The sequence below is a fragment of the Haliotis rubra genome, unplaced genomic scaffold, assembly GCF_003918875.1.
Source record: "Haliotis rubra isolate DU_JTF1 unplaced genomic scaffold, ASM391887v1 Scf60, whole genome shotgun sequence".
NCBI lineage: Eukaryota > Metazoa > Mollusca > Gastropoda > Lepetellida > Haliotidae > Haliotis > Haliotis rubra.
Window position 1 is genome coordinate 1939865 of NW_025767302.1, and position 21256 is coordinate 1961120.

At 40.2% G+C, this 21256-nt stretch overlaps 3 protein-coding genes across 5 annotated transcripts; all 3 read left to right on the top strand.

The window, feature by feature from the left end:
* The first annotated feature begins 1007 nt into the window (after window positions 1–1007).
* Window positions 1008–5553, top strand: LOC124255414 (E3 ubiquitin-protein ligase XIAP-like). Of its 2 annotated transcripts, none has more exons than XM_046689332.1 (2): window positions 1008–1153; window positions 4084–5553. In XM_046689332.1, the coding sequence occupies exon 2, from the start codon at window positions 4091–4093 to the stop codon at window positions 5000–5002; it is 912 nt and encodes a 303-aa protein (XP_046545288.1). In that variant the 5' UTR covers window positions 1008–1153; window positions 4084–4090; the 3' UTR covers window positions 5003–5553. The 2 variants fall into 2 exon arrangements, with proteins under 2 accessions (XP_046545288.1, XP_046545287.1); XM_046689331.1 differs by lacking the exon at window positions 1008–1153 and adding an exon at window positions 1163–1359.
* Window positions 5554–10205: 4652 nt separating this feature from the next.
* On the top strand, window positions 10206–13104 carry LOC124255477 (baculoviral IAP repeat-containing protein 2-like). Of its 2 annotated transcripts, none has more exons than XM_046689400.1 (2): window positions 10206–10456; window positions 11727–13104. In XM_046689400.1, the coding sequence occupies exon 2, from the start codon at window positions 11744–11746 to the stop codon at window positions 12671–12673; it is 930 nt and encodes a 309-aa protein (XP_046545356.1). In that variant the 5' UTR covers window positions 10206–10456; window positions 11727–11743; the 3' UTR covers window positions 12674–13104. The 2 variants fall into 2 exon arrangements, with proteins under 2 accessions (XP_046545356.1, XP_046545357.1); XM_046689401.1 differs by lacking the exon at window positions 10206–10456 and adding an exon at window positions 11040–11221.
* Window positions 13105–16034: 2930 nt separating this feature from the next.
* Window positions 16035–20711, top strand: LOC124255476 (baculoviral IAP repeat-containing protein 2-like). The gene is made up of 2 exons (XM_046689398.1): window positions 16035–16308; window positions 18786–20711. Exons 1-2 carry the CDS (start codon window positions 16131–16133, stop codon window positions 19799–19801), a joined length of 1194 nt encoding a protein of 397 aa, XP_046545354.1. The 5' UTR covers window positions 16035–16130; the 3' UTR covers window positions 19802–20711.
* Window positions 20712–21256: the final 545 nt, after the last annotated feature.

The following is a 21256-nucleotide window of genomic DNA, read 5'->3' on the forward strand; positions in this document are numbered from 1 at the left end:
TAAATCTCTACTAGTACTAATCTACAGGGTAACGTTCCTATAAATCTCTACTAGTACTAATCTACAGGGTATACGTTCCTATAAATCTCTACTAGTACTAATCTACAGGGTATACGTTCCTATAAATCTCTACTAGTACTAATCTGCAGGGTATACGTTCCAATAAATCCTCCACTAGTATACGTTCCTATAAATCTCTACTAGTACTAATCACCAGGGTATACGTTCCAATAAATATCCACTGGTACTAGTGGAGATTTATCGGAACGTATACCCTGGAGATTATGGAGGATGAAACCCAAACTTAATCCTTGTCAATCTTGGCGTAGACTCGTCCCATTCCCTTTGTAATCTATACTTGACACTGACCAGCTGGTAAAATTCCGCATCAGTTTGCTAAGGTGTTTCCACTTACCTATTATTAGAACAAAGTGGATCTCAAATTACCGGGAAATCCCAGCGAAGCACTGGGACGATGATCGAGAATTGAATGCTCATGTGAACATGATTAACACCGACACGGTTTTGTCAGCAGGAGCAAGTAATGAATGAGATTTTAATGTTTACAAGAAAAACATGGAGTGGAATCAAACACACACGATTAGCCGATATTTTCTTCAAACAATCCTTAATTTCCTAGTCATTCGATTTGTCCCGAAATGTTTCTCAGAAAACAATGGTATTGTCATAACAATTTGAGCGTCGGTGGTTATTGTATTAAACTATTTTAATAGTTTTGTTCCATTAAGAATATTAAAAATTTGATGTTAAAAAACCTAAGCTGGTTCCCTCTCCCTTTGAGCATAGCCAACTTGCGCCAAAGCTATGAGAGACGGGGTCTAGCTAAATACATACCCTTCGATTATTACGTGGGTCTTAAAATAGCCGGACCGGTAAAACCCAGGCATAGAAACAAGAATCCATATTACATCCTGTCATAGAGCTTGAATTATAAATAGCCATGACGGACGCAAGGCTCGATATCAGTGCTACTGCCAAAGCTTTTTTGTTCTTGGTCGCTCGGTCCTTCTGCAACTGCATTAGCATAACCTGTTACCCAGGAACAGTACAATGAGCTATGATCTGTACCTAAAAATAGCTACATTTATAACCTGCTTATTGATGTGAGGTGTATAACCGGTCGACATAACCGGTAAGTTTTATTCAGGCATAACAACAAAACTAGATAGATAGGATTTCAACCGATTTATTCCACGGACATTAGTCTACATGCAACAGATGCACCTTGCTTCTGGTGATAACCTGCTTCTTGAACAGTGTTAGGTGCCACTAACGACGTCAAGGGGTGTCGACAGCCTCCACTGTCAACCTGATATCTTTACCGCGGCTGTTCCTCAGGCGAGTACAAATATTTCTATTATTTATCAGAGTAATAGATCTAGTTAGTTTCTCGGAGCACTTCAAACGACACTGAACTACTTTCAGGAAACTGTCTAGCTAATATGCAGGTAGAATGTAGGAAGTAAATAAACAAAATAGAAGTTGAGCCCCTCAGCGCATGTTGATTTTAGAAATCATTTAGCGTTGCGTCATCCCAGCCTGTACAAGAACTCTGGTTCAATACAGACAGACTTTATTCGGTAATGTAGGCCATGTGGCCTATGTTACAATGGATTTTAAGAATAACATTTAAGTCACGATTTTCTTGACATAAACAGTTTTTGTATATAAATAGAAGTGATTTTAATAACAGTTTCATTTTTGCAATTTAGTATATTTGGCGAAGTTAACTGGCCATGGAATACATCTGTGAGTTGAGTAATATAATGCAAACGTAAGTCATTATAATATTCACATACAAAGAAAACATGATCTTCGGTCTCAATGAGACCCTTAGTGCAGTAATTACAATTACTATTTTGAAAATCTACTTTTTCTTTCGTAACATATTAACTTTGAAATTGTGCAAATTTATTCTTAATTTACAAAAAGCACGGTTCAATAACGCCTTGGTGAGATCAACAGGGCTATCATTACACAATGCCATTTAGAAAGTGGTCGAACTCTGAGGGTGTGAGTTCGAATCCCGGATGGGGCTCAACTCCAAAAGTACTAGAATTTGTATTTTACTAAGAAAGTGTAATCCCAAATATAGCATATGTAACAGGGCTATCGTATCAATGTCATATGCAGAAAGGATAAGCCTAATTGGAGAAAATCCATTTTAAAACGATAATTTGAAATCCAGTGCACGTTTTGTCACATGACCATGCAAGTTGTAGGTAGGTAGATTGTGTTAGGTTCGATTTTGGGGCGATATTTAGGCCTAATAAGTCCTGTAAGCGCCCAACACTTCACAAAGTGTTATATTTGTGTTTTATGTAATTTATGTCAGACTTCCCCGTGTAAATGAATAAGTGACACAGCTCTCAGAATGCAACAATACAGTGAATGTTCCACGTATGTCACAGTCAAAACTCTTTTTCAAATTATTAACTTTTCTTTTACAAATCATCTCAGAACACTTGGTGTGTACGTTCCTTGGTACGCAAGTTTATACACAGCATTTAACATTTATGATTACTTAGCTGAATTGGAATAAAACATCTATAGATATGATTAAAAATAAATGAATAACCAATAAATCACATTCTAACACACAGTTTTAGGTTTTCAATAAAAAGGGCGACACAATATAGGTCAAATACGGGACAGCAGCAATGACTTGAAACAGCCTGTCACTCTTCTTGACTCCAGAATAGTTTTGGATGCTGGCACGAATTCTGTATTTTAATTCGGCTTCATTGCACACAGCTGTCCGTTTCAAACTTTCAAATAGCTTGTCCCAAGTTCGGTGGGCCCAGAAAGCTCCTCATCGGTTGCTCAACTTCCACCACTGTCAAGCTTCTTGGTTGTTTTTTTATCAAAGCTACACGTTAATTTTTAAAAATAAAAGGTAAACCTTCGCTGTGTAATAACGTTTAATGTCACGATCCACCGGTGCATCGCCGGCAAGATTTGCACGATACGATGCACGATTCATTTGTATTAGTATCGACATACATCGATTATTATTTTGATATAGCACATTATATCACACAACACTTTTGTTGGAAAATACAAACAAAACAGTGAAGTTAACACATTTTCCATTGTATTTTGTTATACAGAACATAAGATATGACTTGGTGAGTGTGGTTGATGATACTTGGCTGATACTCAGTCTTCCCTTCTCTAGTAATCTCTTCCACGTATCGTATTGTGACCTCAGTGTCGCGATACGTAATACTATCGTATTGTTACCTCAGTATCGCGATACGTAATACTATCGTATTGTGACCTCAGTGTCGCGATACGTAATACTATCGTATAGTTACCTCAGTATCGCGATACGTAATACTATCGTATTGTTACCTCAGTGTCGCGATACGTCTCGTGTCGTGACCTCAGTATCGCGATACGTATCGTATTGTGACCTCAGTGTCGCGATACGTAATACTATCGTATTGTTACCTCAGTGTCGCGATACGTCTCGTGTCGTGACCTCAGTATCGCGATACGTAATACTATCGTATTGTTACTTCAGTGTCGCGATACGTAATACTATCGTATTGTTACCTCAGTATCGCGATACGTAAGACTATTGTATTGTTACCTCAGTGTCGCGATACGTCTCGTGTCGTGACCTCAGTATCGCGATACGTATCGTATTGTGACCTCAGTATCGCGAAACGTATCGTATTGTGACCTCAGTATCGCGATACTTATCGTATTGTGACATCAGTATCGCGATACTTATCGTATTGTGACATCAGTATCGCGATACGTAATACTATCGTATTGTAACTTCAGTGTCGCGATACGTCTCGTTTCGTGACCTCAGTATCGCGATACGTATCATAATGTGACCTCAGTATCGCGATACTTATCGTATTGTGACCTCAGTGTCGCGATACGTATCGTGTTGTGACCTCAGTATCGCGATACGTATCGTGTCGTGACCTCAGTGTCGCGATACGTATCGTGTTGTGACCTCAGTATCACGATACGTATCGTATCGTGAGGCACCTATGTCGTGACATCCTCAGTAATAACTACAGACCGAGTGTTTATGTTCTTCAGATACAAGATGTCAAGTCCCACTGGGTCTTTGCAGCAAAACGTGCCAAGGCACTCACACTACCAAACATACAACTCCCGAGTTGAATCATTTGTTTCCTGGCCTGGACGGTATGTCCCGAAAACACCCGAGCAACTGGCAACAGCCGGGTTCTTTTACATCGGGTCAGCTGACCGGGTCACGTGTTTCCAGTGCGGGATAACTCTGAGAGACTGGGGGGAAGAACATGACCCTGCGGCTGAGCATCAGAGATACTCGGAACACTGTCCGTTCATCAAGCGGCTAGAGGAGCAGGAAGGCAGGATAGATGACCTGAATTTTGGACCTCCACTGTCTAACATTGACGAAACCAACGGAGTGAGTCAAAGACCTCCACTGTCTAACACTGACGAAACCAACGGAGTGAGTCAAGGACCTCCACTGTCTAACACTGACGAAACCAACAGAGGTAGTCAAAGACGAGCAGCGGGTGCACCGAAAACCAACAATATTATCTCCAACTTTAATTGTCTGGACATCAGAAAACAACTTAAGTTGATCGTAGGATTGTTTTTCTCAGATCCGTTGGTTGATAAACAAGACCAAACACCTCAAGACGTGTCAGCTTTAGAAGTGAAAATTTCGACTTTGAAACGATCGGGCGAAGACAGTGCTACTTTCCTTAAGACCACTGACCAAAATGAGAAGGAAAACCCTGAAAGTATGTTTCCTTGCAATGCTAATGCACGGAACAGCGGCACAAGGGAACAATTAGGAATGTGCAGATTGTGCACAAAGAAGGATGTTTCCGTCATCTTCTTACCTTGTGGTCATTTCGTTACATGCAAGTCCTGCGCAAACAAAGTTGACACATGCATGACGTGTAAAATGGACATTCTGGGACGGACAAACGCCGCTGTATGCAAGTCTCCAGTCATGTAGACGATGGACATGGCAGTTGCGCAGAGTTGTTTCATGGACTCGATTGAATGAATGTTATTTAACGCCGCTCTCAGCAATATTCCAGCTATATGGCGGACCAGACAATCCAGTGGATCTGCAGCAAGAGGATCGATCTACGCAACTGGGATACGGTGACACGTGTCAACCAAGTCAGCCAGCATGACCACCAGATCCCGTCAGTCACCTCTTACGACAAGCATGGGCTGCTGAAGACCAATAGTAACCCGGATTATCATGGACCCGGGAACATGAATTAATGGACATTCAACACATATAGTGAACAGTTTGTGTATGAAATCTTTAAATGGCATGTAATAGTCATACAAAGAGAAGGGAGGGATGTAATTTTCTCAGGATCTACATTCCGTTATCTTATTCCTTAGTAACATGGTGATACCTCAGTACACGCTGAAACGCAGTAAAATCAAAAGTCTTTCACAAAGTTAATTTGGCTGCTTTAGATCGGTTGGGACCAAAGTTGTATTCAAATAGTATAGATATTTCATTTATCTTATGTCTGACGTTTGATTATGATCAGTGTTGCATTGAGTATTTTATGTTTATTAGTTTTCGAGTTAGATTGCAATTCATCGGTCCGCCTTTGAGCCAAACGGACTATAACAAACAACCGTTTCCTTCAGTTGCAAGGTAATAACAATCTGTGAAATAACAATAATTGTAGCTCTTGAGATTATCTGTGCAAGTGGAGGAAAAGGACTAATTGATGGTCACTGCAAATCTGCAATGTTTATTTTAAAGTTATACAATGTTGGCATTAAAATTTACGAAACAGTATTAATGTCATATAGAAATCTAGAAGGCTTACCGCTGTCTTTTGTATGTAGGTTGCTATAATAACATTATATCCATATTATACTACTCCTCTGTAGATTTGATAAACCGTCAGTGCAGGTCGTTTCTGAGCGCCAAGTGCTTCCACAAGGGTATTCAAACCGAAACGTGAGTCTCATTAACCAATTCAGACAATGACCTACTTTTCAGCCGATGCGAAGTTTCTCGTGTGAAAGTGAAAAGAGACACTACAAACAACTATGGTTACACTGAATTCCACTTCCTTGTTTCATAGGCAAATGGTATTTACAAATTGATTTTAATTTTAAATTTTTAAACAATCGTATTTCTATTTTTATATCGAGGTTTAGGCAGCATGTCGTTAACTAAGACTTCACATACTGCCCCTGTTTGAAGAGTCGTACAATGATTCACAATTCACCTGGCTCACTGGTTACACCTGTTATATGTCCTTTGCGCTTAGTAAGTGTATGTTTGTAACGCGTACAATGTGATTGATATAATATCAAGTCCGTACAAGACCGCCAAACTTTTCTAACGGCCGAGCCTCGTTTTAAGATTTCCACGATTTCCAGATTTCCGTTTGTCAGAGCAGGCTGTACGACACAGCACGCTGCACGACGTGTTTGCAAGGATTAGAAGGAGCGTAGTGTTGCAATATACAAGTGATTAGACGTATCAAATAATACTGATTATTATTTATATATCCAGCTGAATGAGTTGGTCTCAAAATTCTGGACTTGTTATTGTACTAAGTTGCGCAATAGGACGGAACCCAGTTAGCAGGAAACGAGACTGTTGAGTAGTCAATGTTTTGACTTGTATGCTGACAAACAATAGCACGTGATCTCTTTCTTTGTGTTCCTTTTTAATCGGTATTTCCGACACGCGGTTGAACTAACTTAAACTTTTGATTTAGAAACTAAAACCAGACTGATTCAATAGCATGCACATCCTGCATATAGATAGGAGGTCAAGGTTCAGTCAAGGTCACCGGACCCGACCTTCAAGGAAGGGGTTGTCAGATCTTCACGCACTGAGGTAAAAGATTTGAGATTAATGAGACTGACACAAACCTCTTCATGATATAACATTAAAGAAACAACAGAATGGTTGTGATATCATGATAACTATACTTGAGCTTTTATAGATAGATCTTGACTAAACAGTAACTACAATTCCATTGATGCACGGAGTGTATTGTTCTTGTTGCTAACACCCACACATGAGGGAATTTGAAAAGCAACCACTATTTTGACATTCTTCATCACAAGTAGAAACTATTACATGTGAAGGTGTGTTTGCCGTTCTGGCTAAAGAATTATCGACTGTATCGTCCTCGATAAAACGCAGTAATGTATATTTCTTTCAGGTGCTCATTAAACCGGCCTTTAATCGCAAATATACTCATGGAGACGAATAAGGGAAAACATGAAAGTACAAGTGTTCCTCTATTTATTTCCAGATTTGCACCCACAGTGCAATATAAAGCATGACAAGAAACCCGGAAAAGCGTATAGGAACACTTGCACTTCAGTGTGTTCCTGTATTCGTTTCCATGACCATGAGTATATATTATTGACGCTATATAAGCAGTAGGGAAGAAGTGAAGCAAAGTGTTTAGTTCAACAGACTATGTAATCAAAATACATTGCACAAAAAGCCAGGGTATTATGCATGGACCCATCAATTAGTCCTAAGGAGTGATGTCTTGTTTTGTGATATATTTGTAGATTTCTTTCATTGATTGTTGCTTCTGTGTTTATTGTCTTTGAATACTCTACGCTTTCCCAGAAGTTTTTCCTTCACGAAGGTTTTTTAACTGGGTTTTAGTGCGGGAGTATCTTTCCCATGCCGATCAAAAGAATAATTACATTCATGTTTGACGGTGTCTGAAATAAAACAATACATGTCAAATGTTTTCGCGGATGGTGCATCATATAAAGCTATAATGATTGTGTTAAGAGTGTGTGGATCAGTTTAGTTTTACGCCACACTCAGCAATATTCCAGCTACATGTATATGGCGGCGGTCTGTAAATAATCGAGTCTGGACCAGACAATCCAGTGATCAACAGCACGAGCATCGATCTACGCAGTTGGGATACGATGACATGTGTCAACCAAGTCAGCGAGCCTGACCACCCGATCCCGTTAGTCGCCTCTTACGACAAGCATGGGTTTCTGAAAACCAATTCTAACCCAAATCTTCACGAGTCAATTGTGTCTAGAGCCTTGCTGAAGTGTTTTGGTCTTGTTAAGTATTGTTCATGTTTGTCATGTCTTGGTTTACAAGTGTATACTTTCTTTTTCCCGTCACATTAAGTTGATAAGTCATCAAATTTCTTTATACAAGCTCATTCAAGGTGTCTCACATAGCATCGATATATATCACATTACCTTGCATGAATTCCTATATCACAGTGGGTGAGTATGGTTTTACGCCGCCTTTAGCAATATTTTAGCCATATCACGGCTATGGACACCAGAAAAGGGCTTCACATATTGTATCCATGTGGAGATTCGAACCAGGAGCGTTAACCATTAGGCTACCTACCGCCGCTCCTACATCAGGTATACCCTTTAAGTAACATGGTCCAATTCATTGGCTTTCTTCACTGCCATCGTTGTCCCGAACCAAGGATAACCCAAACGCATCTATCTGTCTGTCTGTCTGTCCCAGTTTGTCTGGTCCCTGTATTTATTGGACTAAACGTCAGTCAGTTATGAAACCAAATATTGCGTTAGGCATTTAGGCAGTGGGTCGCTGGTCTAGCCATAATACCCTGAGGTATAATCTGAGACCGCTATAAAATAGCGCTAGGTCACTGAAGAGCACGTGGATAAACTGTCAACAGCTTAGCATATCAACAAGGACAGTCTCATAACATAAGCGAAGGTCAGCAATGGTATTCAAATGTCTTCAGCATAAACGAGGACTAAGAATACAACAACAAAAAATATTCTAACGACTTGTATAAGCCCACATATACCACCTGTACCTCTATAAGCCCACACATACCACCTGTACCTCTATAAGGCCATGCGTACCGCTTGTACCTCTATAAGCCCACCCGTACCGCCTGTACCTCTATAAGGCCACGCGTACCGCCTGTACCTCTGTAAGCCCACGGGTACCACCTGTACCTCTATAAGCCAACGGGTACCACCTGCACCCCTTATACGCCCACACATACCACTTTTACTAACTATAAGCCCACACATACTACCTGTACCTCTACAAGTCAGCGAGCCTGACCACCCGATCCCGTTAGTCGCCTCTTACGACAAGCATGTACTGAAGGCCAATATTCTAACCCGGGCCTTCACGGGTCGTGGAAAGAGTCATGTTCAGTATTAGTTTAGCGGGCACACTGTAGTATAATACTAACCAGTCTATTTAAAAATATATGTAAATAACACAGGCGTTTATTCTGTCCGTCAACCACGACAAAGATGTTCACAGCCACAAGAAATCTCCACGTAAAGCAGAGTCTGTGGTCTGATTCCGAATATACCACGAGCATATGCTTATGAATAACAATAAAATAGTACAGTTAACAGGTGTCCAGGAAAAGTTAAGCGAATCCTACCCCAAAACCATGCAGCTTCAATACACACGCAAAGGCAAGTCAATTGTTCACCTGACAAAACAACACGGAATCATATATTTCGAAACAAATGGGGAATCGCATGTGGCATCAATTTGGTCACTGATGCATGAATGTGTCGAAATGTGTTTCACATGTCTTCTATGACACGTTTTAAATATTTACAGGGGGCTTTACTTGCCAATAATTCTAGATATTACTACTTTTATTATTGGAGCACCTTTATATGTGAATGTGTCCTTCATATACGACTCGGGCAAGACATTCACGGTCACGAGTATGTGACTTTAGTTTTACGCAGCTTTTAGCAATATTCAAGCAATATCATGACAGGGGACACCAGAAATGGGCATTACACATTGTGCCCATGTTGGGGAATCGAACCCGAGTCTTCGGCGTCACGAACGAACGCCTTAATATAAATACAAATAAAGAATAACCCATCTTCATATGAGGTGGGGTGTCGCGCAAAATCGTAATAGAATGTTTTAGAAACGAAAGAACACGCGAACGTCGTTCCGCCAAGTAATTTCTCATTCGTCACCAATCGTCAAAAAAGACTCTGTATTCGGCCTGTCCCCGAATAACACGAGTTAAATAACAATGAGTATTTTGTATGAGTGGGGGGAAATAATTCTATAAATAGATCAGCAACTCTGGGCATGCAGTTATCGCCCTTTCAGCTTCCGCATGTTCCGCTCGTGGATCTATATTTAGATTGGAAATCCCTTCTAGGGCGTTCTACATATATGACTTGGTTACGATAGCAAACTCACACTCATTGCCTCGCCTAGCTGTTACAAACTGTGAATCACCGGAGTGACTTATACTCCTCTTCTGTTGTAAGGTTCATTCTGTGTAACATCTACAGCGATGCCTGGAGACATTCTAACAAACTACTCTTCTGGGAGATGGCTTGACACTTCTTTCAGGAATCCGGCACAGGTACAAAAAATCACTCTTCACCTCAGACCGTCTCTCGCTAACATCTCCGGATTATCACAAGACTGGTGAGTACAAATAACACTAATTAGGTGTGTACTCCTCTAAAGTGCATACAGAATAATAGTACGATTCGTAAGAGGCTAAAACTTAGGCAATAACGTTGATCATGGTTGTTTCTTTGTCACTCCTCCCTACAGGCACTGTAGTCAAACAGACAACAGGGCTGATTTGTCTAACCATGCCTTGAAGCCACTCGGAGAAAGTTGAAATCAAAGGATTAATCCATGATCAGCGATGATTGCATAGAGATGTTGGGCTTGTGTGAATCTATTAATAGATATACCTATGGTGTGTTCAGAATTACTCCCTGTTGGAATATTGTTGAATGTGCCATTTAACAACAAACAAAATATAATATATATAATTGAATGTTAAGGAGGTTACCAACCTACGATTAGATATCAAATTGTATCAAATATACCGACATATACTGGTAACCACCAGTGATGAGAAGTCTGTGACTCCTCTATTTGATGTTGAGTCATTTGTACGTAGGCGAGACTTTGTCGCAACACTATTGATTGCAAACAAAAGGGAGGCAAGTGCTATTTGCCTGGCAAGTCAGCCATTGCGTGAGCATTATTCTGAATGGCAGCTGTAGCTTGTCAGCAGCTGAATCAGCATTTTCCACATAAAGTCATGTGTAATAATAGCGTCGTAGGTTACTTTATTTCTGGACAAGACATAACCTCCACAGTTAGCTAAGACCGACAGTATTTTATAACAAATCACAATGTGAAATAGTTTCAAACAGCAGAACGGTCGGCCGGGTGAGTACAGGTGTCTGGTTCCGTGTCCAGATCCACAACGTCTGTGATAATCCACAGGGATATTCAGCCTCACATGTCTCATCCACACAAAGTATAAAGACTGAGGTGTTAGTGAAATACATCCACTTGCTCTCGTAAACTATACTGTAACGACTATACTGTGCTGGGTTACCTCTCTTAGCCGTGCAAGGATCAGCAGACCTGTGGTACAAATATTTCTAAATAGTACAGAATACCCTGGCGTCAAACAGTTGTAAACGGCTGAAACACTGTGTGTGTACAGTGTATATTAGCAAAGAATGACCACACCACTTTCAAAATATGTACACATAACGACTGCAAAAACAGTTTTCTCCATTGACGTATTTTGTGAAGAGCCATTGTCTTCGCTCGTGTCAGTGCAGATTAATTTTTCATTCTTTTGCTTCTTCATGAATTTTCACAACCGTCTTTGAGATGATTCTTGAAGGGATCTTGTCGTACAAAGCCTATTTATTTGTTTCAGGTTATCAAACATCGAGCATGGACAAGAACGTGACCATGTCATCGTTTAACCCCTTACAGGCCAAGTCGAATAACCATACAGAAAGCAGGATAGAAGTTTGCACAGTTGCTCCAAAACATCCAAAGTACCAAACATACATCTCACGACTCGACTCATATGTGGCCTGGCCTATACGGTATGTCCCGAAAACACCCGAGGAGCTTGCATCAGCCGGGTTCTTTTACATCGGGTCAGCTGACCGGGTGACGTGTTTTCATTGTGGAATAACCTTGAGAGACTGGGAAGCAGAACACAACCCTGTTGCAGAACACAAAAGGTATGCCCCGAAGTGCGAATTCACATCATCACATACACGTGTTGAGGTTCTTGGAGGTGATAAGGAACAGGAGGAGAGTGAAGATTCATCTATGGTAATTGATGAGAATGCCGACTCAAACATTGACCTTCATTTTACGCAAGCATCTAATGACCTTCACCTTGGTGGTGGTGCTTGTGCGGCTTCTGTGGACCCTAACACTTCTGTTGTGGAAGAAAACCCATCTATAGTCATGGAGGGATGTGATAAATCCGTGGACACTTCAGCCTTATGTGAAAATCTACAGACTCTATCAATCAAAGTGTGTGACAGAGAGATGGAAAATATACCATCTGAATCTAACATGGATATGGAGATAACATCAGACATCACAGGTTCTCATGGAAGTCAGAAAGAGGAATCTAAAATCTGTCAGCCCAAACCCGTGAGCAGGAAACTGATGCTCTTGAGGGCCGAGAACAGACGTCTCAAAGAACAAAGCACGTGCAGAATGTGCAAAAACAACCCCGTGTGCATCCTCTTCTTGCCCTGCGGTCATCTCGTCACGTGTTCTGATTGCGCAGACAAGGTCGACGCGTGTGTGACGTGTGGGAAGACAATCCTTGGAACAGTAAAAACCTTCATTATTTGATCAATGAATCGCTGTGTACTCTAACCGGGTATATATGTTTTCATTGACAACTAAGGAAGATCAAAAACTCAGTACAACTATACCTTCTGTGATATTACGAACGTCCGTCCATCTGTATGTTGAGGACAACATCCAACAATGGTGAACAATTTGTCCTAGTCATCCAACTGTGATAATACACCACGCACCGTGTTCCTTCAAATGGCTTCCACATCGACACAGCAACGTTATTAAGAGTGAAACGACTTCTGTATTGGAAAATGAAATATTCAGCTCCAGAATCTTGACACGATTCTTGACTATATCAAGAACTATTGAGTGACAGAATAACCAAGCACATATCATATATCGTATCGTTTCTATCTTTGTATCCAAAAGACTCTGTATCCTTGTGGTTGAATAAGAAATATATTAAATTATTTTTCATAAAATTATTTTGTTTCTTATGTTTCCCCACAAATAGTTTGTGACCGACCATTTGAAGTCCTCTGCGGGATAGAAGTGTTATGGCACAGGTCCAGACAACAAGTGAGAATACAGGTATTGATAACGGGTATAAACACAGGCACAGATAACAGGTATAAATACAGGCACAGATAACAGGTATAAATACAGGTAAACGTAACAAGTATAAATACCTGTACGGATAACAAGTACATATACAGGTACAGATATAAACAGGTATAAACACAGGCACAGATAACAGGTATAAATACCGGTACAGATAACGAGTATAAATACAGGTACGGATAACAAGTACATATACATGTACAGATAACAGATATAAACACAGGTACAGAAAACAGGTATAACTACCTATACATATACGCATAAATACAGGTGCAGACATTAGGTATGAATACGGGTGCAGATAACAGGTATACATACAGGTAAAGATAACAGGTATATATATACAGATAACAGGTGAGAAACAGGTACATATATAAGGTATAAATAAAGGTACAGTTTTTAAACACAGGTAGAGATAATAGGCATCAATACAGATACATATAACGTATAAATACAGGTACCGACAACAGATATAAATAACCACAGGTGCAGACATCTATCTCATTTTCTTTCAAATGAAGACATATGATCATTTCATAACCATATATCAATTACAGGTTACTATAACTTCTGGAGATACGCAGACCCATTGGTTTCGCCCGCATTCCAGGGCAAAAGTTATGTTTCTGTGTTGCGAAACAGTGTAGCATTCTGGTCTCTGTATAAGAATAAGCATGACGATTCCGCGCAGGTACACAGACGAACACCTACAAGAGTCGAGATATCGTGTTGTTAATATATGTGTAGGCATCACACGACACAAATATCGAGTTTCAGATTCCATATCAAATATTACACAGTATTATAGTCACAAAAGGTCATACCTCAAAGTAGCCACAAACACACTAGTCAAAATGGCCACTACCAAGAATCAAAATACATCACAAACAAATCGAAATGACCACAGTTAGGATGACCACACGAAAGGTGAGGTGAGGTGAGGTGAAATTGGGTTTTGCGTCGTGCTTGAGAATATTTCGCTCATATGACGACGTGCATGCGTGTGTATGTGTATGTGTGGCTGCTTGTACTAGCCCAGACTTAAGCTGGTTTTATAGTGCTAGCCCACTGAGATACCATGCCGCAGTAAAGCATGAATACCCCAGTCAGACACATTATTCTGACTCCGAGCCGAACAGTCCTTGTTGTACCCATTAATGCCGAGCGCCAGACAGGTACCAACAAGTACCATATTTTAACGTCTTTTGGTATGACGCGGTCGGGGATCGAACCCGCGACCTTCCGCTCTCCCACGAAAGGTAAACATGGGTACGCTCTTTACATATCCTCGTGTTGTGGGTTTTCGAATACTTAAATACATGTCTCGATTATAACATGAACAATTGTAAAACACGTCATTAACTGAAGAGAACTTTATCCTAAACACAAGTCATTATTAAGAATTTCCAATCTTTGTGTGACGCAACACCCCAGGTTGCCCAGAGCCCAAATCAGCACCTCCGTCCGAAATTCTTGTCCAAAACCATACAAGGAAACCTTGAGCTTTGTTCATTTCATAACAAATGTCCTAACATCTCTTTAACATCTCTTATGAGCAGGCACTATGGTCCCTGATCACACAAACAATAGCCATCAAAATTTGCACGGACAACAATGCATCTGGGCGCCAGGAAGGATGTCCTGGTGGGAAATGGTAGCTGATATGACGTACAGTTGCTGGCCATAAGTGAGTCATCATTAGTGAAATTCCCACAGAGTTGCATGTTGATTAACTCTTGCAAGAATAATTTTCATAAATTTAGTTTCGTTGGAATTGCTTTCAATACTTATCTACCAGCTGGGAAATCATGTCAGCTGCATACATATAATTTCCATGAAATTTTCCGATGATTATTAAGAAAATTGCAACTATTTAAACAACATATATTAGACATACCAATCAGGTTTAACATGGCTGTGTATGGGATAGATTAAAAGTCATACCTATATATGGTGCTTAATCAAGTGTCATTCGATAACTAATCAACGGAATAACGAAAGAAAATTGTGTACACGTAGCTAAAGATGATTTCCAAGACTTTTTCAAAATATCAAATTAAATGAATTCTACTCAATTTATGAAAATTATTCTTGCAACAGTTAATTAAGATGTAAGTCTATGGAAATTTCACTAATGATGACTCACTTATGGCCAACTACTATAGGTCACGGCTTGCCCGTGACACGCACACATGCATTGGCGGATCCGGATGTGGGTGTGTGTGTTTTTTCCAGGGGGTTCGAACCCCCCCTTTTGAAAATGACTTAAGACCACATTGAAGCGGAGCCAGGTGTGTGTGTGTGGTGGGGGGGGGTGTGGGTGTTGTGTTGTGTTTGTTGTTGTTTCGAAACCACCACACAGACACACACAAGACACACACCACACACACCAGGATCCGTCCATGGCATGTATATAAATGACCACGTTTTCATAAAAGAGCTTTCGGCTAGTTCTTCATACCAGTTTATGTGTACGATCTGTTTCACTGTTCACAACGAATTCCCCTGCAGATAATGTTGAACTGTCATCATAGTCGTTATCAAAGGCCAATCATTACATGTACAGTTCCAAAGTATGTAATAAAAATGAATAGACGCACAGCTTCCTCTCAAGTTGAAACGTTATTAAAAACCTTTGATTCAATGAACTAAATAAGGTTACAAAGGTGGGTTACAAAGGTGGCTTCCTTATCATTAACCACGCTTCCGTCGAGCAATGGAAAACCCCAACACGACACTAAATATAGATGGGGAAAACCCAACAGTCTGTCTCTAATCTCAGACGTCCGTTGTGAGTATGCGCAGCGCAGAGGGTAACAGGATACGGACAGATCTCGAAGGGAACGGCCGCTATGATAATCGCTTTTAGTTAACATTTTCCAAAACTATGGAAGCTGGGGAGTTACAGACGGATGGTCATATCGGGTATGTCCAGGGTGGTGTGGCTGTATTTAGTACAACAGTGCCTGAGAGCGAAAGCTTCAAGGGTAGGTTGGAAACATTTGCCACGAAACCAAACGAAAAGGAAAACCGCGTCCTTGCCCTGGCTGGGTTTTCATACACAGGTAAGACAACTATTAACTGAAGCACTTGTTTCTCATGTGATAATTGCCAGTTGTAATACTAGTAAATATGGTAAATATTACCAACAAATCGATTTGATTAAAAAGAGGCAATTGTGTATAAAAAAACAACAAAAAGAGCATGACACAAAGACAATGAGACTAACCTAGTCCAGCATATTTTAAGAATCTGTGGTATATGTCTCAACTAATTACGTTAGATGCATAGTTTTTGTGTTGTTTAATTTGCACGTTACTGTTTTGTGTGTTATCCAGGCACGGAAAGAACAAAACCATAATCGTGTTAGTAATATATTATAAGAATGATTATGATATTTGTACTATTGTCCTCATTTACTGCAGTAATGATATTTGTACTGTAGTTATATTTTCTTATGTACAGTGTACGCATGAATGATTATGCAAAGGTGTTTATGAGTGAATCTGGTTGAGGTCTGAAATATAGTTCACAGTGAACGCAGTTACTGGCGTCAAGACAGATACTAGGATAAAGTTAGGTCTCACGTCACACGACCTCATTTAGTGTGTATATGGCCTACACGTGAGGTCTATAAATGTTTCATACATCTTGTAAACATTTCAAATTCTGGCATTCATTTATTTTCAATTTAGAACCCAAATATATGATGAATGCCAAGCCCTGAAACCAAATCATGGTAAAGTGGCCATAGCTGTATATGTTCGTGAACTTCCAGTTGTGGTGAAGCAGTGGGGGCAATTTTACTGTCCTGATTTACAATTCTGTTTCGTTCATTTTTATTTTGGATGGACAGACTCTTAAACCATGCTTGTATAGAGAAAGTTAAAATACTTGGATAAAACAGATGTAATAAGAATATGAAAGGTTTGTTTCAACCTGAAGCTTTTCAGCCTTTGCTGGTATTGTGTATAAATGAAGTCAGTATTAGCAGACCAATTTCCTTTAGAGTCAATTACAGTTACAAGATATTTATACTGGGGGACTATTTCCTCCTGACGTTGGGATCGAAAATCTCTTTCTTTGTTTTAGAATCAAAGTCAGTAATCTGTTTTGGTGACATTTAGCAGTAGATGATGATATGGACACAAGTCTTTAAATTGGGTATTTCTTTTCCATAGAGGTCATCACAGTCAGTAATAAGCACTACAAGAGCTGCATCATCAGCGGACTTGATGAGTAAACAACCAGCTTTATGAGCTGTGCAGTCATTTGTATGTGCTGTCAATAACATTGAGGATGCCTACAGACAATGACGGAAAACGAAGAACTATTCTAAAACAGAGAGGACAGGACTTTAGCAACGGCAGTGGTGCAGCAATCAAAACAACTGGTTCAATGTTATTGTGATTTGATAACTTCTGATTGATGCATCAGACTCGAGTACTTTCAAAATTCATGGATGTTTGCTTCATTTTCTACTGCAGTTATTTTCATGTTTATGAAACCTAACAAGAATCGTCCTCCATTCTCACACATCTTGTTTTGGAGATATTACCCACAGATTACTTCCAAATCCAGTCATGCGAAGCAGAGATCATATACCGGTATGTGGTCTCTGTGCGAAGGTGCAAGATATGACATTTTTCAGGGATCAAAATCGGTCTCAGGGGTTAAAAAATCCCATCTCCCCGACGCCTGGGACAAGTCAGGTTTCATTTCGGGCAATCAGATAATGGTATCTTACTTGTCTGTGTGCTACTAGATAATTTCCACTTATGGTTTCAAACTGCAAATAAACTTGGATTTAATTTCATATCTGCTCAAAATGTAGCTATTAAATTTTGCAATTATAATAAAGTAGAGTTATCTTTCTTTGCTGTTTATCACTTTTCAATAAATAGTCCAGTAAACATTAACATCAAATACCATGTTGTTTTATTCTTTCATAATTACTTCATCATAATTATGTCATAAAATCAGGGCAAGTGGAAAAGTAGTCAGGACAAGTAACTTTCTTAAAGTCACTTGCCCTGTGGAAAGTGGCTTTTTAAAAAAAAAATTGAACCCCTTGGTCTTCATGGTAGGGTATTGTGATGACAAGAATGAAATATTTTAAATGTGCCCTGGCAACAGGACTAAAATTATAAAAATAATACACAATTCATTTAATGGAAAATGCGATAAGCTTAACCAACTGAAATGATTCAAAACCTATTTGTGCACTTCATAAAACTGTTTATCAGTGACACTCAATCTCACAGCTCAACATGGGCATGGGCATTTTGAATGACAGTGCACGTAACAGGAAATCCCATTTTGAAATGACATAATTGTTTTGATGTTTTGAGTTCAATTGGATCATCAAAAGGTATGGACATGCTTATTTTCACAAAGGAACACCTAAATTATGTCTCTGGTACCCAGTGGTGCCCTGAGAAAAAAATGCATTTGTATCCCTGCCTTTATAATAACTGAGTACTTATTACCTACAGTGTCACTATGAAATACTCATGCTAATTCCTTGTTTTTCCACATCCAGCTCCTGACACAGTGCAATGTGGCCACTGTGGTCTTCAGCTGCCTCTGACCCACCAGCTCGACAATGTCCTGCAGGAGCACCAGAGGTCCAAACCCAATTGCCCTTTCATCAGCAAACTGTCCAACCCTACCCCAAGGACAGCCCCCAAGCATCCTGAATACAGGGAGGCTGCTGCTAGGCTTGATTCTTTCACATCATGGCCGACAGCATATGTACCTCAGTCCCCGGAGAGTCTTGTAGCTGCTGGCTTCTACTACATCGGCTCAGCCGACAGAGTCACATGTTTCCAGTGTGGAATAACCTTGAGGGACTGGGATGTAGGTCACGACCCCATGACTGAGCACCGAGAATATTCTCCCAATTGTGAGTTCATCAATAAACCCGACTTGAACCAACTTGGAGTTGCCCGTAGGGTAATATCTGACCTTGACATTGATGTTGCCGCAAGTGCATCAATTGGTAACCTTGACCTTCAAAGTGATAGCAGTGGTGTGCCCAATACAGATGGTAACTTTGATGATGTTGAGAAGGAGGCACGGGAAATGGGGTTCACTTCCGATAAGATCCGTAGGGCGAAAGACATATTTTGGAGGAGAAATGGAAGGTCCTGTGGAACGATCTCTGATCTTGTAGACTGTATCTTAACTCTGGGCAATGACAAGTCTAATAATGAAGAGAAATTAGCCACCAAACTTCCATCTGTTGTTTCAAATTGTCAAAGTACTTTCAGAGATGAAGCTCATTTGTCATCTCCCGTCAAGGAAATGGTCAAGTCTGATTCTGAAATTAAGCCAACAAAATCTCCAGATACTAAGGTCAAGAATGCTCACCTTTTGTTAGAGAATAAACGTCTTCGTGAGCAGAGGCTGTGTCGAGTCTGTCGCCAGAGGGACGTCTGTACATTGTTCCTCCCCTGTGGCCATCTTGTTACATGTGAAACATGCGCAGAAGCAGTTGATGATTGCGTTCTTTGTAACAAGACTATCATGGGAACAGTAAAGACATATCTCACGTAGGCCAAAGCAAGAGATCTTTGAAAGGATTTACAGTTTGTTTGGGCTTTAGATTGTCACCAACTATCCACAATAACTCCGCCATTACTGATTTTCTCACAAGAACATTCAGTTCATAAAGGAATAAGTGCTTGTGCTTAAAAACTGGATGTCAAAGATAGCTGAACACTGAGATTACAGAACACGGACTCCTGATATGTGCTGAGGTCCATATATGAATACTGTCAAGTAGTACTGTTCATATATCATGGAGTTTGACATGTTTTTGACAATTGGTGTGGAAAACCAAATGGACATGTCCTTATATTTGACTTTCAAGCAGTACTGTTCATATGTCATGGAGTCGGCCATGTGTTTGACAAGGAAAACCATATACATGTAGACATATCCTATATTTGACTGGGGTGATATGTATGTATCAAACTAATCAAATCAGATTCTGTGTGCCAGCATGAGTGAGGTGTGGAACAAAGGTAGTTCCGAAGGTGCTCCTGTACAATCACCTTGTATATAACACAGTACCAGCGAAGTGCGTTGTAACATTCCTCACAGATGCTTGGACTTCCACAGTGAAACAAAGCCAACATTCAATACATAAGTGAATCCATCAAAACATGTATTGATATCTCAAAGATGAAACTATGCATTCTAAAAGAACCCTGTGATATGATTGACATCATGGACTTGCTTCTTTGTCAGTTGTGCTGCCAGTAGTATATCGCATTCCTACACAGAGTTGTAGAACTTACTGAACCTGGGATACTGGTATTGCTGCCCCAATCAAAGTTATGTGAGTGTTCAGCTGATGTACTCAAAGATTAGGAACAGTATCAGAATCATAATATCTGTTCCTGGACTGTTTCAGTGACTTCTTATACACAGTTGAAACATGGATGAAGACTTGTCATACTAACCTAGAGCCTTAGCTTGTTTCATAAACATCCAAAAGAAATCTGAGGGTTTGGATGCCTAACATTTTCAAATACTATCTCGACGGGACTACTGATGACTGTTTGATTTGCACGTAGTATCCTGTCCTACCCTCCTGTCAAGCTAGTTGGTAGCTAGTTGGTTGTGGCTTGCTGGGTGGGAACAGAGTACTCGTACAACTCAACTCAACAGGACTAGTTTAACCATGGGATTATCACCAAGAAGACACTGACTTGTTTTCCAACTTAGGTTGAAAGTGTGAATATGTATTCCCAACACAATCGGGGACCTCTGGAGGATGTACATATTGACAGTTTTGTGTCTGACAGAATGAAGGTCCCTTGGAAGATGTACTGTTAGTGTGTGATCCCAGCACAATCAGGGACCTCTGGAGGATGTACATATTTACAATTTTGTGACTCTTGACACAATGAGGGCCCCTTGGAAGATGTACTGTTAGTGTGTGATCCCAGCACAACCAGGGACCTCTGGAGGATGTACCCGGTACATATTTACAGTTTTGTGACT

Coding starts and splice junctions, on each gene's coding strand:
- LOC124255477 (XM_046689400.1), top strand. CDS start 11,744: ATGGACAAGAACGTGACCATGTCATCGTTTAACCCCTTACAGGCCAAG.
- LOC124255476 (XM_046689398.1), top strand. CDS start 16,131: ATGGAAGCTGGGGAGTTACAGACGGATGGTCATATCGGGTATGTCCAG. Junction 16,309..18,785: donor GGCTGGGTTTTCATACACAG/GTAAGACAACTA, acceptor TTCCACATCCAG/CTCCTGACACAGTGCAATGT.
- LOC124255414 (XM_046689332.1), top strand. CDS start 4,091: ATGTCAAGTCCCACTGGGTCTTTGCAGCAAAACGTGCCAAGGCACTCA.